The following is a 19,642-nucleotide window of genomic DNA, read 5'->3' as shown; positions in this document are numbered from 1 at the left end:
ATATATATATATATATATATATATAGAGAGAGAGAGAGAGAGAATTAAATTATACACACATTATATGTGTGTGTGTGTAATATTTGATGTTTTATTGAATACATATGGACACAAGACATTTTTCAATAGCTGTGCATTATATAATAGAATATCAAGCCGACTTATTTTCAATAAGCCACTTTAAAATCATGCACTTGCAATAAAAAAAAAAAAGGCTGGTTGGGTCCTAAATTAATAAAACTTCAATTATAGTGTTGACAATGAAAACAAAAAGCATTTGTAAATCAGACTGTCAAACATTATAATGAACATGTTTGTTCTGCGAAAAGCGTTGGCATTATTTGTTTGCAGATGCCACCTGTTTTGATATTTTGTTTCTAAAGCAATGACACACATACATTTTTAAGAGTGCAAATACTTTTTGGGGCTCCTGTATATAAAGGTTTATGAATTTAATATGAATGTATAGTACATGAGCCCCAAGGTATATAAAATAGTCTCCTGTTTTATATTTTATTCATTGCCCTGGTTTCGACACGAGGGGTTTTCCTTTAGCAAATTCATATTTATCATGCAGGCTGTCAAGCAATCTCACAAATTATACGGCAGCATGTACTGTAGGAATACTCAGCGCTGACATGTCCCTCTCATGAACCGACACACCTCTTTTGTGCTTCGGGCTTAAAGCAAACGTCAGGCGTTTCATCAGATTTTTGCTTTGTGTCTTGGACAGATCTAATTTAAGCGAGAATATTTTTGTCGGAGAGAAACAAAACACCTAAATTGGGGCCGTTCATCCACATTCCTTTTGCTTTCTTTGAAAGATTAGTCGACAGTGTCTTAAATTCCAAACTTTAGCCATGTTTTTTGAAGGTAAGTATTTCTGGGTGATATCAGGATAAACATCACATTAAGTATATACTTGAATGCAAGTTTACTTTTCATAAAATCCTTAATTAGTATTATTGCCATAACCTTTTTTACATAAGCATCAACCAGCATTAAATTACTATGTTAAACAATGGACTACTACAGTAGTCTAAAACAAATGACAAAAAAGCCAGTCTGTTATTGGTTAACATATTAACTAGTAGCCCACATGGGAAGAAAGAAAGCTGTTTCAGATGCAGAAAAAGTTGCATTATGATGAAATATGTATACAATATTAACAAAAACGTGCATTAAAAAAGTAAAAAGGGACCATTTTTGATGCTATACTGACTGAAAAATAGTCCAAGCTCTTTTAAAAATAAAATAAAAATAATAAAATACTACTGTCTGTATTCCAGATATTATACTGACTGCCAAATAAATAAATAAATAAAAATATACAATTTATCACTGTATGCAAAAATAAAATAAATCAAATAATAACAAATAAATTAAATTAAATTAAATAATGCACATCAAGCTTATGAAGACCAAAACTGAAAATAAAACATAAAATAAAATAAAATAAAATAAAATATGCACCAAGAGCTTCTAAAGACTAAAACTGACTAAAACAATGCGATGGCGCCGCAGACGGCAGCCTCAGTGTTTGGCTCTCCAGTGTTTGTACTGTTTTTGTTAGTTTTTCCTGTTTTTTGTTTCTCAAACATGATCAGTTTTACCAGGGATGAGCTGCTGAACATTCGGCAGTAAATAAATCAATGTATGGTATTGTAAAAAAATAAATAAATAAACATTAAAAACAAAACAAAACAAAATGAAGTCCAGAGATGTTCTGTCTTAGGTTCTGATGGAAGATAACTTTTAAAAATACATAAATTCCTAAAGAAAAGAGGATAAAAACATGAAAAGCTGAACTAGTTAAATATTTCAGAGACAAATCTATGAATCATTCTCTCTGACTGAGGGGAAAGAAGGCCAGAAATGGAAGAAAGGGAACAGGAGATTTGTAGAACTCACCTAAAAAAAACCGAGAGAAGCAGAGAAAGGAATAAAAGGCAGAAGGGACTCTTGCAGCGAGTCTAGCTGCCCTGCTTCGGCTCGCATCATTAAATGCGCTCGGGTGCAAAGTGACTCATCACTCGTTGACATTCGACAGCGGTCCTAAGCCACAGCATGTTGTTTTTTACAGCTAGAAGATGTGGGAGCAGGAACAGGTGGGCTGAAGAAAGTTGAAAGGTGGAACCGATGACAAGAAGTCAGTCCATCTGACAGTCACGCATGCATAAAGTGCTTTTAAAACTTTAATCGTCTCATTTCCGGGGCAAAACCCCCCTGCAAATTCCTTCATTTTAGAGCCAAACCAGTGAGAATTGCTTCAAGCACACAGGAAAAAAAAAAAAAATTATTAGGTTTTAACGGCCCTTTAAGGAGGCGTAAGGCTATTAGATCACAGAAAAAAAGGAGAAGATGTAAAAAAACATGGAGATATTAGTTATTCTAGCCAGAGGAAATACGATTATGGTCTCATGTTCATTGGGCCCATGCTGCATTCCCAAAAGAAAGTCCAAATTGATAGACGCTCCACTTTCTCACCGAAAACTCTTCTGGATAGATTCAACATGTTGCATCCCGTTTGACGGCTGCCGTGCTGCCTAGATGTTAAATAATTTATGATATTGCCGAGTAACATCTTCATCACATTTGTGCTGGTTTCTGCATTGGATTGAAAGTGCGTTTGATGGTTCATGATATAATCATGCGCCTCTGAAGTCACTGAGAGAGATGTTTCTTTAAGAAAGCAAAATGAAATATTACTCAATAGGAAAATCACTGCATGAATAAATAATATTGTCATCAAGTTGTCTTTATCACACATACATATTCTCTTTCATAACTATCTGATGCATTCAATCTAACAGACGCTGTGCAACCAGAGAATGAGTGCAAGCAGAAACATGTCAAGACTCGCCGCGGTTAGTAGGGCGAGAGGCGGTTTAACGCTTGACTTACTCTGGTCAGAACTGGATCAACTGGGGGTTTGGGCCCTAACTTCAAATGAAATCACCTTCCTGTCAATCAACCCAGTGGACCTCAGCAGAGAACCGAATGCAGTGCTGATATAAGAGGGAAAATGATATGTGAGAGCATTTGAGCAGAGAGTCCAAGAAATATGTCTTATATGAAGAGAACCAGGACTTCATTTGTACCAGAATAAGCCAGATCCAGATCCAGCACCTGATGTATCTTTGATGGTATAATCTATGCATATGTTTTATGACAAATACAGAATAATAATAATAGTTCAGGTCGATAAACAGCATGATAAATAGCATGTTCTTGAGTGTAGCCTAACATCAGGGCATCAAAACCTGCACTATATAGACCTTATTTGATTTAAGAGTTGCAGTAGAAGTGAATCTGTGAATAATGGCTTACATTTCAATGTATTATGAAAGGTACATGTTGATTTTAACCAGTTGTAGCTCTTGTTATATGACATTAATTAAAATATGTTCTTGGTTAAAGACTACGGTATATCAGCAACAATTTACAGTACAGTTCTAAAAATTAACTTTAGAAAATGAGGAGGAATATTTTAACAACATGTACACTTTATCGTGTTTAGTGTTACCTTGTATATATATTTTCAAATATTTCTTCCCAGGATCTTTTTTGGTTCAGCTACAAAATCAGACATCAGAAGACTACAGAGAACGGTTCGGACTGCTGAAAGGATTATTGGTGCCCCCCTGCCTACCCTCCAAGAACTGTATACATCCAGAGTGAGGAAAAGGGCTCGGAAAATCACTCTGGATCCATCACATCCAAGCCATCTCCTTTTTGAACTTTTGCCATCTGGTCGGCGTTACAGAGCACCGAATACCAGGACAGCCAGGCACAAGAACAGTTTCTTTCCCCAGGCAATCTACCTCATGAACAGTTAATGTTCTCCCATTGTGCAATTAAAGTATGTGCAATAACCTTATACTTATTTATCACCCTACATCCTAGTACATCCCTACAACTGTATTTTATTTTATTCTATTCCTATTCTATCTATAGCAACCTGTACATACAATTTATTCTTTTTTTGTGGTTTATATTTTTATATGACATTAATTAAAATATGTTCTTGGTTAAAGACTACGGTATATCAGCAACAATTTACAGTACAGTTCTAAAAATTTACTTTAGAAAATGAGGAGGAATATTTTAACAACATGTACACTTTATCGTGTTTAGTGTTACCTTGTATATATATTTTCCCAGGATCTTTGATAAATAGACTCAAAAGAACAGCATTTATTTGAAATAGAATCCTTTTGAAACATTATAAATGTCTTTACTGCCACTTTTGATCATTTGAAGTCATTGTTGAGTCCAAATGGTATACCAAACTATATTCACTTTAAAAAAAATATGAAATTACATTATCATGTTATGAACATAAATTAAAAATTGAACAATAGTATATATTTAGAAAGTAACATTATTTATTAAGATTAATAAAAATAAAAAATGTGCACTGACAAAAAAAGAGAAATTGGTTGTGAAACAATTTTCACTCAGAAATTGCTAGTCATTTTTTTTCAATTAATTAAATAATTACATTCCTTGTATGTGCAAACATACTTGGCAATAAAGCTCTTTCTGATTCTGATTCTGACTTTAATAATAAATGTTCTTGGTCTTATTGTACACAATAAATCAATGTATGGTATTGTAAAAAAATAAATAAATAAACATTAAAAACAAAACAAAACAAAATGAAGTCCAGAGATGTTCTGTCTTAGGTTCTGATGGAAGATAACTTTTAAAAATACATAAATTCCTAAAGAAAAGAGGATAAAAACATGAAAAGCTGAACTAGTTAAATATTTCAGAGACAAATCTATGAATCATTCTCTCTGACTGAGGGGAAAGAAGGCCAGAAATGGAAGAAAGGGAACAGGAGATTTGTAGAACTCACCTAAAAAAACAAAATAAAAAGACTGAAATAGTATTTTCTTGTAAAACACACTCAAATAATCTTTGTTTTATTTACAACTTTAAAAAAAAAACAAAAAAAAAACATTTTTACAGTGTATGTCATGATACCTAATACAACTAATGTTAACAAATTTAACCTTATAGTAAAATGTTATCCATGTATCTCAATCATTTTCTATCATTTCAAATCATGCATCAAATACGTAGGGATTGAATCTTTCACAACACAGGATTTGTCAACCAGTCTGTCCTGGAGCTGGATAATTTACAAATTACACACTAAAGAGAACAGACCTTGCCAACAGACCTTCCCAAATGCAAAAGCCTGGTTCAACTGACATTTTCTACAATGCAATTGAAGCGTAGTTAGAAGATTACTGCTGAATAGTTATTCTCTAATCAGGATATACCTAACTAGTTTCCATCAAACCGTGCTAAAAAACGGATCGGTTGCTCTTGAGTTGCTTTACGCGTGCAGTCATTTTTTTTCAATTAATTAAATAATTACAAAGAAACAGCACGTAACACATTGGATTAAATATAGATTTTTTTTAAAATAAAAAGACTGAAATAGTATTTTCTTGTAAAACACACTCAAATAATCTTTGTTTTATTTACAACTTTAAAAAAAAAACAAAAAAAAAACATTTTTACAGTGTATGTCATGATACCTAATACAACTAATGTTAACACATTTAACCTTATAGTAAAATGTTATCCATGTATCTCAATCATTTTCTATCATTTCAAATCATGCATCAAATACGTAGGGATTGAATCTTTCACAACACAGGATTTGTCAACCAGTCTGTCCTGGAGCTGGATAATTTACAAATTACACACTAAAGAGAACAGACCTTGCCAACAGACCTTGCCAACAGACCTTCCCAAATGCAAAAGCCTGGTTCAACTGACATTTTCTACAATGCACTTGAAGCGTAGTTAGAAGATTACTGCTGAATAGTTATTCTCTAATCAGGATATACCTAACTAGTTTCCATCAAACCGTGCTAAAAAACGGATCGGTTGCTCTTGAGTTGCTTTACGCGTGCAGCTGGGGTCTGGATTCAATCCCACGCTCAATAAAGGCACCTGAGCCGTGTGGCCAGCCAAAACAAAGCTTTTACACTCAACTGCAACAATGAAGGCTAACGCGATGCCCTCCTCACAGCTGCGTGCCTCTCTGCCAGCAAAGACAGCACAGACAGACAAGGGTGCAGCTCCACCACACTGTCTGCCACGGTGTGTGTGTGTGTCTCGCACTGTTTATCACACTCCAAAAACACTGCCAAAACCAGGACGGCCACAGGAGAGAAGCAACAGCATGGGAGTGGGGGTGCATTTACTTCTTATCCCGTCCCTTGTGCATTAATGTGTCTTTAAAAGGGGTCACATAATGGAAAACCAGGTTTTCCTTGCTATTTTGAAGTAAACTAGTTCAATCTAGTATGTAGATGTGCACTAAATTAAGTATTCACAATGCAATCCCCTCTTCCCAGTCCATCCAGTCCATTTACTGAAAATGGCATCACAACAATGTACTCATAACATGTAATTAACGTAATGAAAGTCAACAAAATGGTCTCCATTTACATCCTTAATTCACATTTTTGGTGTTATTATGAATGGGTCATCAGTGCATGTTGTTTCAATGAAAAAAAAAAGTTTGTTTTTGTTTGTTTTCATCAAAATATAATGTCATACTCCACCTTTAAAAGTACATTCAACCTCTCCAACCTCATGTCATTTTGAGCCATTCACAATCCAATCAATTCCTAAGGAATTGTATTAAATGCTAGCCATTTTTTTCCACACAGAAATGGAGGTAATATGAGTTTAAATCATTCAAATCAGACTAAACCTGTGAGAAATGTTTTCACACTACTAAAAATCATCTAAAAACCCATAATTTAAAACCCCAAAAAGTATTTAAAAAGTCCAGAGAAATTATCCTAAAACATTTGTCAGTTTCTTATCTAATGCAATGCATTTAGTCAATTTTAAGAGTGACTAGAGTGCCTAAATACCACTGTATTTTCTAGATTGCACCATTATATTCTATATCTAGGTTTTCTGATTATGAGATTCAGAGGAGATAATTCTGTATGTACTTATGTAGTAAAAAGGAAACAAACTGAATGAGAACAGAAGGATTCATTTCATTAGGCGCATCTGTAGAGTTCGGTGAAGTATAGCCAATCCACCAGAATCAAGTGAATGATGAAATCTCTCATGGACTCATCAATATCACAAGTGCTTTTATCCTGGTTCAACCATCTTTCTGACAGTAACAACAGCATTCCACTCATCAGGGGTCAAGACTTAAGACAACTGCCTGAATGATACCTTTTGTCCCGAACGCTTGCCTGAATGGAACTGTATAATTGAATTTCACTATCAATTCATTAATTCACTAGCTTTTCCTGAGAGCCACCGCTAAAGCTTAGACTTTAGACACACATCAGTGACTTTTATTTTATCTGACCTGACAGGTCAGTGCTATAAAATACTCTGTTCCCTTACTTTGTAGAACTATAGAAAGAGAAAAGGAAAAGTAAGTGAAACACTAATGCTGTTGTTTAGTCAAGAGTTGTTAAAGACCAAAACTGACTTTAATAATAAATGTTTCTGGTCTTATTGTACACAATTCATCAGTAATTCATAAAAGCTATTCTAAAAATAAAATAAAATAAAATAATCTAATCAAATACTGGTAGATAAAATTAAGTCCTACATAGTACACTACGTAGTACACACACACACACTTGGCCTAAGGATGCATTATGACTGTTTGTACCCTGCATTGCTTATACAATCAAGGTCAGTGACTAAGTCTTAACTGATTCTGCTTTTGATTTCTTAGCAATTTGCTCTTCCAATCCACAGGAAAGCCTTCAGCATCCTTCGCTGGCGTGTTTCACTTAACAAGACACTAACAACCCAAGCTGCATCGCCATCGGTTATATTTTGTTACCTTGCAGCCTAGTTTTATACATTTAAAGTTCGTGAAATTTAAGACATTTGTTTAGATGCTTCCTTCCAACTTTTCTACTGCAGCAGGATCTCTCTGACTTCGCGTTCATAAAGGACTGTTTGTAGCTAACATATGTTCATTTAGCACTGCATCCCAGATGTCAAATGAGTGAACATACTCTTTATGCATTCATATGTCATCTCTTCCCTGAGAATGTCACTTTTATTATAAATACACATCAGCTCTGTTCCAAAACGTCATGAGCTGTCCTGCTGTCTGCTGCCTACTCAAGCAGATGTCTAACTATATTGAAACCTTATAAATGTATGATCTGATACATTTTTGCGCACAACACGTGCATAGGACACTAGTTTGGTAGTAGCATGTTGCTAATTTAACAACACAATACTTTTTAAATTACTTGCACAGCTTAAAGATTTAAGGCAGCAACTTATCTTAAGTTTTAAGTTGAAATAGGAGGATTTTGTTTGCACACACACACACACACACACATAAACCTCTTGAACAGTAGTGTAAAAAAATATATAATTTTATTTACCAATGATGCATTAAATTGGTCAAAATTGACAAAGAATTGTATGATGTTACAAATGATTTGTATTTCAAATAAATGCTGTTCTTTTGAACATTCTATACATCAAAGAATCCTGAAAAAAAAGTATCTCAGTTTCCACAATTTTTTTAAGCAGCACAACTGTTCAACATTGATAATATCAACAAATAATAATAAAAAAAATCAGCATATTAGAATGATTTATGAAGGATCATGTGATGATCAGGTAACGATGCTGAAAATTCAGCTTTGCATCACAGGAATAAATGACATTTTAAAATATAAATCAGTTACTTTAAATTGTAATAATATTTCACAATATTACAGGTTTTTTTCTGTATATTTTATCAAATAAATGCAGCTTTGGTGAGCATAAGAAACTTATATATAATAATTATTCTAAACTTTTGAGTGTATCGGTAGTGTATATACACACACACACACACACACATATGCTCTCTAGGAAGCTTGCTAGGTAAGTCTTGGAACAGAACTGTTTTGTTGCCTGAAATCCCTGCAGAATCATATACAGACTGAATATTCATAAAGTCCTTGAAACAGAGATGTACAACCACACCGATACAAACACACATTAATCTCTAAATCCCAGCTGTGTGTTTGTATAAAACATCCATGTATGGTTGGGTTGCCCGGGACAGTTGCGGTGGAAAAGGTGAAGCACCACTGCTTGGGCCAGAAACACTGGGAAGCCATCCAGAACTCAAGGACGAAGGCTTCGCCATTTGGAGCAAAAGGAGCTGACCCAACAGAGAGCTCTGGGAGGGCCCTGTTCTGCTAAAGATGACATTTGTAGTTTCAGGGAAGCTGTTGTTCATTTTAATACGCTGAAACAATGCTGCCAAAGCCCACTGGCTTTTTACAGTAGCTCTGCTTCTGGAGAAACGCCAAAACACGTTCACAATGATTAAGCAGGGACTTCACAGCGGCGTTACATACGAATCGCTCATTAATACATCTGCATTGACAGATAGGAAGAGTGTAGAATCAAACTATTTCTTCATCCTAACATTTTTTTTTGATCTGGTCAAAGATTTCCTAGCAGAAGCTGCTCCTAGTTAGCTACCTATGAAACTTACATCATTAACAAAAGTGTCAAAGGAATTTCACAGCATTTCTGCAAAGAAACTGCACCCGAAAATGAAAATTCTGTCATCATTTGCTCACTCTGATGTTGTATCAATTCTGTGTCTTTCTTTCTTTAGTGGAACATAAAGTGAGATAGCACTGACCAGGGGCTGTAAAGCTCCTCGTTTCTGCTAAACTACAACTGAAATACAAGCCATCAATTTATAAAAGACGTGAAAACTCATATTTCTAAATATTGACTATGCAAAGCATCCATTTCAAAGCGAAACAAGAGCCTTCATCTGTTATTTTCCATCCATTCAATTGTTGTGAGTGTAGAAGACAGTCCAGTCCACAATCACACTATATTATCAGCCCAGTGTTATTCTATACCTCTTCTCTTCTGCAGATATGTGCGTATGAGCAATTCCACTGACCACGGTCACAGGAGGTCATAGGTTATCACCGTTCGATAAAAATTGCTTTCTGACAGCCGTAGCTTTATGTCTCTGATCTCGCTCTTTGACACTTCCAATTTTCTGAGATAGAATCACTGTCCTTCTTGCTGTAAATATGGCCAGCCTGACTGCTCACAACATCAAGGGGCTTCAGTAATGGCCCACTGCCTGGACTTCCTGCGGTTCTGCCTTGTCAACAAAAAGCTGTCAGGGACTCATCTAACTCAAGCAGGAGAGCAACCGTACGATTAAAGAGAGAGATGGAGAGTCAGGCAGACTATAAAACCTTGTAGTTAAAGATATATTCCGACAAAACAAGGACACAGTCAAATACTAAAGATTGAGGGGGAACAAATTTACATCCCAATTATATTGAATCTTAAACTGTAGCTATAATGTGCTAAAATCACCAGAATTCAGTCAGATTTACTAAAAAGGAAGTATTTGTGTGTCTGTCACTGTGTATAGATCTTATTTTAAACTATAGGTGGGAAGTTCACTTTGATGTTCACTTTCATAAAAGCCTGTATTGCAAAAGAGGGTGTTGATAATAAATTGGGTTTATAGTGCATTTCACATATTCTCTGTTGTTTAGTTAGTGCTTAATCTTTACTTGCAGCTACACTTCTGGTACACTCCTCCTGGGCTGTACAGTAAAATCAACCAAAAAATATCCTACCATTATGTAGAATACATTATACTGTACATTAAATGATATGCTTTCACTTTTGCGTTCATAGCAACAGGGAAAACACATGTTTCACATAAGGTCATACACACATTACCCAATATCACTGTGTTGCACATTAGCGGTAAGGGTTACTTGATGAAATGCAGGGTTCAGTTCTACATTTACTGAAAAAAATTGTAATTGTCAAAAGACAGAAAGACACCACAACAGGAGCAACAAAGGGTGCAAAGGACATGATGGATGCTAACAACAAGAAGACCATAAAGCAAATGAGTCAACACGGCAACAGTACACAAGCAGAAAAGCACAGCACCTTGTTCACAATGCAGATTAAACCACTAAAATAGAATATTACCTTTTACTGGTGCGAAAGCAAAGACAATCGCCATATAACTTCCAAACAAATTGCTAAGCCTCTTAGTCAAACACTTGTAAATTCTATCCATTTGCGAATTTCATTTATTCACCTCAATAATTATTTAATCTAACCTTGTTTCACAGGACATACTTCCTGTCATTACTTACTGTGCAAAGCTGAAAGCATTTTTTAAAGCTGTTGAAATGCATTCCTTGGGCTTGCTCATTACTTACAATGGGAATATAACTGCCATGTGGATTTACCTACAATCCACTGAATCAACAAAACAGAACAAAATGATGGCTGTCCTGTAAATTAGACTCCATATGGATCTCACACTTGTTCTAACACTTCCAGCAATGTGATGGAGATGATACTCAAGATGACCTTTGCTAAATAATTAGACCTGTGAACACTGAATATATTTCTACCATGAAGATTGCTGTTCTACAGCCTGAATAGAAATGTAATTTGTATTGTATGTGTACTTTGACTCCCCCTGAGTAGCTGCTTTGTGGCAAAAGGATTTACGCTTATTTTCTCAAGCTCCTCTATGTCTGGACATGGGCCTTATCTTATTTCATAGGGACAACCTATGACACTGCATAAATTATAGGATGCAATTGCTAGAAGCCAAGAGTAGCCATGTGGCGGGATTACGTACAAGGATCAGCAATGTGTACCTTTAATTACGTCCTGAATTGGTGATGGTTCTGACAAAGTGCACGATTAAGGGAAATCTCTCCAACCCCTCAATAATCCAATCACTGCTACCTTAAATCCAAGATGAGGCAAATATTTATCTTGGAACCAGACCAATATATTAGCTCTCACATTTCATCAATGTCTTTTTTCGGTCACTTTCCTTTAAACAAGCAGGCCGCCGCAATTCATTTGACTCAACAGCCATTTGCCTGGGGTGTTGCATGTTGATAATAATGCAAAAACACACAGAGGATAGGAAAGGAGCAATGCACAGAGACTTGACCCAGTATTTGAAGCTACACTAATTTTTTGTAGCCAATCAGTGGTGTATTTTAAAAGCAGTGCTCAATGTTTTGCTTTAAGCCAGCAGAGAGTAAAAATCCCCAAACCGGTGCTGCTGTTTGATATATAACAAGGTTTATGGCTTGAGTATGTTTTATCTTACTGTACCTGAGGTAAAAGGAGGAAACAAAACTTTGATTACAAGCCTGAGAACATATGACTCAAGTTGCCATGCACTGACCCATGTTTCCTACCCATTAGAGGGGAACAGCTAGCAGCGGAAAAGGGGGGGGAGACAACACAATTTTTTCGCCTCACATCGACTGGACATTTACCTCTTGTTCCCCGCAGTGGTAATGGATTTTAGGAGGGCGACGGATCATACCTCACATTCTCGGGAGCCGGAGATGGTGTAGGTACAGGGTCCTGTCCCATTGACCAGTACGTCCATGGTTTCAGAGTTTGTGGGTTTGTAGTCCACATAATATTCCTGAAGCGGAGAGCTGAGGGTGCGCTCTGTCTCCCGAGCCTTTTTCCGGCGTTTTCTCACCATGGAATGCTGCTGCAGTTGCTTCATGCTGCTGGGATAACGCTTCCAGGAAACGTAGATCACTAGCAAAATCATGGCCACGGATAGGAAGAGGGCGACGCTGCCGCCAATTATCTTGTGGAACGAAACATGTTCGAAGTCCTGCTCAGGGACAGGTGGGGATGCAGCCGTTGGGAAAGGCACAACAGGGTTGTTGCGTGTTATTTTCTCATTCACCCTGAACATGGTGGGCAGGGGAAAACGTTTAGGTTTGGATGGGGAGCTTACAGTTGAGGAGATTGGCTGGTTAGAGGTGGGGGTCGTCTTACAGATTCCATGTGTGTCAACAGCCTCAATGACTTTCTCACCCTGAACCTCCTTTGGTCCAGCACAAATCATGGTGGTCTCCTTGTTCCCCTTGAAGTTCCTCAGCCAAGCTACAAGGGGACATAAGCTGGGGCGGCATTCCCAAATGTTACCTGCAAGACTGATGGTAGTAAGAGAGATCCAAGCTGATATGGCCTCTTGAGACACGTTGCTTAGCTTATTGGAGTCCAGATTAAGAGTCTGCAAGTTAGGGAGACACTGGAAGATGCTTGAATTCAACACCTGCAGGTCATTTCCAGAAAGATCCAGCTTTTGCAAAGAGGTCCAGGTCCATGTAATGCCCTGGGTTATTGACTTTATCCGATTCCACTGCAGATACAAAGCGCGAAGGTTGTTCAGCCTTGGGAAATGAGAAAAATTTATCTTTGAGAATTGGTTGTGCTCCAAGTGTAACTCAGTCAGTTTGAGAAGTCCCGCAAATGCATTACGGGTAAGACTTCGCAGTCGATTGTAACCCAAATCAAGGAACTCTAGGTTTCGACAATCCTGAAACACTCGCAAGGGAACCGTCTTGAGGGAATTCGATCTGATGTGGAGACTCAACAGTTTGCGCAAGCCCTGGAACTGATTCGGCTGCAGGACTTGAAGTTTGTTGTAGGAGAGGTCCAGATTGCGTAGGTTGGGGATCGAATGGAATGTGCTGTTTTCCAAATGTGTGATCTTGTTGGAGCTGAGGATCAACTCCTTTAGTCTTCGAACACCCTGAAAGGCTTGTTTGTCTACTGCATTGATGTAGTTGTGGTCTAGGTACAGCCAGACCAACTGACTGAGGCTGGCAAACTGACCAGCCCTGAGGTTCACCAAGCTGTTGTACCGCAGAGAGAGGCCCTGGCATCCCACGGAAACATTCTTTGGCACATCACGGAAGGCATTTGACTCACAATACACTATTTTGCCATCGCAGCGGCAGCTTCGGGGACACGGTTTCTCTCGGACTCTGCCTTGGGAAGCCAAGAGCCAGGCCTGCACGAGCAGGGGGATCATCAGCCAACGGGATCTCACCAGGGATCCTGCATTAAACACAAAGAGAAAGAAGGGATAAGCCATGATTCGGTCAATGCTGAATCCTAGTCCTTTGCATTTAGTCAAAAACTGATGATAACTTACTTAGAAGGATTAGTACATACTTAATTAGTCCCGCTGCACAGTTTGCACAAAGTAAGTTATCAAATTACATAGCCAATGTTTACTGAATAAAATCTTGTATGTAGGAGGAAAGTATGAATCTATTTTTGTTGCTTCAAGTCAGAATTTTATTTACCTTCTCGTCATTTTCCATTAATGTGATTACTATGCAAATTGTTGCTCTAGAACAGTATTCGGCATTCTTAAAATATGCCGATGTCAATTGATTTTCCTAGTTCATGTACTTTAATAAAAAATGAAAGCAAATATGCACCTTTACCTTGAAGCAGCCAAAATAACTCAATAGGCAAGAGTAACTATTCAAATAAGGGAGCAAAAACATTCCCCTTAAGGTTTCTTTAACAACCATAATTACACATTGGCTCCAATAAACAGGTAGATGACTGATGACTTAAAAGAATACTGTTCTCTATGCTCATGGTTCACTGTATGAAATCAAAACATACTATAAAAAAAGAACATGGACAATCTTTGGATAAAGAACACTACAGTGTCAAGCAAGATAAGCTACAGATGAAAAATAGAGACACAAGTATCACAACAATACAGAAAAGAGAGAGAGAGAGAGAGAGAGAGAGAGAGAATTGAGTGATGCCCAGATGTCAAAATGACAAAATATTGACAAAATATGACTTGTTATACATTCATTTTGTGTGTGGACCGGACTGAAAAAAAAAAAAAACTCCCTAAAAATTCTGACTCTCTTTGCTGTGTTTGTGACAGAAGCAGTGATTCATGAGCGAATCATTCTTTTGAGTCTGATGAATCGGTTAATCCACTTCACAACTGAATGATCTGAATAATTTGGGATTCAAATGATTCATTCACAAATTGGACTGGTTCTCAAGCTCTACTAGCTGACTCAATGAGCCGGTCGCAGAGGTTAACAGCTCACTGGAGAAGAAGATAATTAGTGAATAATTATATAAATCTAGGTCTTTTCATTACAGAAAGCAATCAAATGACTTCAGAAGACTTAGAATATAGTGCAGGAGTCAGACTACTTTTGTGTTTTTCTCCTTTTGTATTCCCTAGATGAAATATGGGTTTCATACTGTAAATAAAGCACAAATAGATGACTAAATTACTATTTTAAGAAAAAAATATATTTTAAATCAATGAAAACATCTTTGCCAATCAATGAAGGACAGCATATAATTTCCATTTCCACATTGGCTGGCTCAGTGTCTCTTTATGCTGTTATCTGATGGAGCTTTTTCCTCAATTTGGGCAGAGATGAGGCTTTTTTTGAGCTAAGGGTGTGCCAAAATTGATAACAGCCCTTTGTCTGGTGTTCTTGGAGCAAAAGCAGGAAATTATTGGTTTATCTTGAGTGGCCAGCACAAAGGCTTACCATCTGAACCTTTAATCATATTACAACTATTGAGTAAATATAAAAGTAATTGTATAAATGTACAATGGTGAGCAGCAATGCGTTTGAATCATCCAACCCAACCACTGTTTACCAGCCTCCAGATCTAGATCTAATCGAAACATTTTGCGTAGGTCAATCGAATGAAACGGGCTAATCTAATAGTCTTGAAGACAGAGCGTAGGCTGGCTGAACAACGTTATCTACAGGACAATTGGTTCAGTGTGGCATTGCAAATTGCCTTTGAATTCATTTAAAATAATGAGAGAAAAACACAGTCCCTAATCTTCTTGTGAAGAGTCTGAAGTAAATGTGTTAGAGTGCAAAGTAGCCAAAGTGTATGGTTATATAACTTGAGGCCTGCTTTCCAGTGAATGTACTCAAGAGTAAAAGTTTTCCTAGTAAAAGTCCATGTTACCGCTGCTTGCAAATCCAAAATATGAGAATATATTGCTTCATACAGTACAATATAGCCTGTTTTGAGCACAGATCTTTATAAAAACTTTACAACTGGACAAGATAAGTAGCTTTACCTCCAGATGCGCTTCTCTTGACCCATTTCACATTGTAAGGCAATGAAGGTTATTTCCTCATATGAAAAGTAAGAAGACATTAGAACAGTTACCTTTTTTAGATTTGTACATTTTCAAAGAAACTGAGGTGCTTGTTACTGAAAAAGCAGTTAATTACTTACAAATTGTAATCCGTTATTGATTTCAAATTACATGACAAAAATTGTAGTTAGTAACGTAATCCATTACATTACACATTTCAGGTAATATAATTTGGATTAATTTTAGATTACTTCTGACCTAACTTGTTTATCATATTGATATAAATAGGATAATCGTGTACCATCTTGATAAAAAAAAACACAAAGAGAAAGAAATATATATTCCATTTGTTGTTATTAAGTCCATTAAACATTATATTACATCAACGTTTCCCAAACTGGAGTTTGTGAGTTTAATGAAAAGCTTATAATTAATTAAATCATAAAAATGTAAAATTAAAGTAAACCTTTTTAAAACTATAACAATCAAAATAAATGCTTAATACAAATATTAAATATTACACCTGTTTACCTGCAAGACCATGTGAAAAATATTTAATTACGTAATCAATAAAAAAGTAACTGTAGTCTGATCACGAGTATTTTAAAATGTAATATAATCTAATTACAAGTACTTACATTTTGGAATCTGATTACATAATACAGATTACATGTACACTATGAAAAACTCACCACCGAAATACTGTAGGTTGTTGCCAGGGCTTTTCTATATGGTTGCTAAGGTGATCTGAGTGTTTTTAGCATGTTGCTATGTGGTTGCTAGGATGTTCTGGGTAGTTTTGACATGTTAAAAATCCCACGGACCACCCCGAACACCCTTTTAAGGCTAATGTAAAGCATTCTAGCTCTTAAAATTGTCCACACGTCACTTGGGAAGGCCAGAACAGCCTAATTAGAAAAAGAGAGACGGGTAAATCAATTTAGTCTCTGCAATATTACCAGCTACACAGAACACCTTGGGCAAGATCACATGAAGTTATGCAAAGGTACGCAAGGACACAAGGAGCAACTGTACAACCCAATAGGGTCCGCATGCAAATTCTCAAAGTTTTAATTAACTCTCACTGCATAATGGCTGGAGTCACCCTCATGAGTCACGCTTTAAGTACAAAAAGACTCAACTTGAAAACATGCATTTAATTTGTCTTTCTCCGCATACATGCATGATAACATAAGTGCATCTTGGCCTCCCCCACCTTCCTACACCCAATTCATCACGATAAAGGAACGGCAGCCAAGACGCAGTCAAATAGTGCGTGTAAACCAGCCCTTGATCTCAAAACTCATTCATCATGCCACCAGCATTAAAACACGTCCGCATCTAGGTCTCAGAACCGCAGTTTCTGCAAAGCCTTTCTTGTGGTAAAAGCAATCTCACCGACTGGATGCTAGATACCCATGGGAAAGAAAAATCTAAATGAGATCCCTTTAATATTGCAATTGTTTTTCCTACACAGCAAAAGGGTGGAATGGTGAGCAAAGAGAGACTTTTAGTGTCTCTGGCTGAGAAAAAAAGAACTCAGTAAACTCACATTTGTCTATTTTATGTCTCAACATCTTAAGATATAAAAGACGCCTGTGATCAAAAGTCAAACACAAGCATTCCCATCAAATTCTCCCATGGACAAATGATCTGAGCGGCTATTCACATTTATTTTAAAGCTTGATATTCTTACTGTATGGCAACTGCTAACTCATTTATGTCTATTTTAATTTCTCCTAAACAATTAAGAGAGAGCATTGATATTTTTTATAAAATTAGTGCTTGTTAAAAATTTTGACACAGATGACTTTGATTTGACTTCTGATGGTAGACTTGTTGAGATCTCTAGAGACATATCTGAGATCATCATGAGACTTCATTTAAAGTCTTCATTTGCTTTCCAATTCATGTCATCACTTGATTTTCCTTTCTCATATAGCATTTTCTTTCCAGTATTACAAATAAACACATACAATCTTAAAAATAAAGGTTCTTTATTGTTGTTGTTACGGTAGGGGTGGTCGATATACCAGCAAACACGATAAACTGGAAGATTCTGGATTTCGAACTGTCATCTCTATTGCAGTTATTCTCTCATGAAAGCTTGTGTGTTTTTAAGTGCTGTGGTTTAAAAAATAGTGATTTTAAACTGTTCAGTGCGCAATAGCAGCTGAAGTTTTGGTATCTGTGTGCGCTGTCTGAGAGACAGTTTGTGTGCACACACCTGAAAAGCTTGCACATAAAGACGCTTCTCACACAGCATGAGTACTGAACTGAACTATTTTTGGCGCCTTATTGTGCTTGAATGGTCAAATACCCACAAGTATTTGTCGAAATGCCCGTCTTTGGGAGTATCCTTGTAAAAAGACATTTTAAGTCTTAAAAGGCAGTTATTTTTTGTTGTAATATAAGATGTAATGTAAGTCCCAGGTGTCCCCAGAATGTGTCTGTGAAGTTTCAGCTCAAAATACCCCACAGATCATTTATTATATAATTTTGAAAATGCCTGTTTTGAGTGGAAGCAGAAACACGCTGTTTTTGTGCTTGTATCTTTAAATGCAAATTAGCTGCTGTTCCCCTCCCCCTTTTCCAGAATAGGGCGGAGCCTTTACAGCTCTTACCAAAACTCTGCCAAAACAAAACATCTGTTTGGTTTTGATTATCAAGTCTATCGTGCTGCAATCATGCATTTTAAAGCCATATCAGTTTAAACTTCTGATAAAGGTTTTTCTGAGCGTGCACATCGGAAGCACGCCCACAGAAAGCGGCTGTCACACGGCATGTGAGTACTAAACTAAGATCTCTTTCATTTCTTATTGTGCCGTCTACGCTGTTAATATGACCCAAACAGCAAAATGAAAACAGAAAATCTCTCACGGCTCTTGACCGAATAACTTCTATACAGTAGCTTTAATAAGAAGATATTTCTTACTTGAATGCTGCTTTTAAATGCTCTAGCTTGAAGATAAACATGATGGATTTGCTCACTCAGGGCGGGGTCTATGCTAACAGGGCAGTGTCCGGCAACAGTCGTGGGCGGGGCCTGTAAAATGTGACATCACATTTTACAGATTCTGCAAACAGCTTGTTCTGAGACACTACTTAAGATTTATGGGGATTAAAAAAAAAGGAGTGGGTGGATTTTTATCATTATAGGGTGGTTGTATACACACACTGCAAACACATATTTATGTTCAAACAACATTTAAAAGTGAATTTTGCATAATAGGTGCCCTTTAAGTGAACATAAACAGTTCAGAAAGAAAATGCGTGAGTTTCAATATAATTAGATCCGTGCATTCGGTCTTAAAGTGACAGCAGCCTAATAAACCTGGTGCTGCCTCTGTCAATAATGTTAATCAAACAACAAAAGACATAAAATCTCTCGCTGCACTTGAATGAATCACTTTTGCATCTTTAAATCTATATTTAATTTACACAGTAGTGCTTTAATTTTTTTTTATTTTTTTTTTAGGTGTATTTCATTTGTGTCATTGTTCTATTGTAGTTTATTTTTTTGTCCTAATGCTTGTAATTTGTTTCTTGGTTCTTATTTTAGCACTGACTGTTTACTTTCCTTCAGTCAGCTTGAGTGAAGTTTATATATATATATATATATATATATATATATAAACCTTA

The 19,642-nt window shown here is 36.6% G+C and overlaps 1 protein-coding gene across 1 annotated transcript in view; it reads right to left on the bottom strand.

The window, feature by feature from the left end:
* The window catches only part of LOC107714573 (leucine-rich repeat transmembrane neuronal protein 4-like), a 119,154-nt gene that overhangs the window by 94,292 nt on the left and 5,220 nt on the right, over window positions 1–19,642 (bottom strand). The window contains exon 2 of the mRNA XM_016520442.1: window positions 12,398–13,938. Coding sequence (XP_016375928.1) covers window positions 12,398–13,938 — 1,541 coding nt within the window. The remainder of the gene's footprint in view (window positions 1–12,397; window positions 13,939–19,642) is intronic.

This window comes from Sinocyclocheilus rhinocerous, unplaced genomic scaffold (genome assembly GCF_001515625.1).
Source record: "Sinocyclocheilus rhinocerous isolate Xijiao unplaced genomic scaffold, SAMN03320098_v1.1 scaffold990, whole genome shotgun sequence".
Taxonomy (NCBI): domain Eukaryota; kingdom Metazoa; phylum Chordata; class Actinopteri; order Cypriniformes; family Cyprinidae; genus Sinocyclocheilus; species Sinocyclocheilus rhinocerous.
The sequence above is the reverse complement of the archived record's forward strand: the minus strand, read 5'-3'. Positions and strand labels throughout refer to the sequence as shown.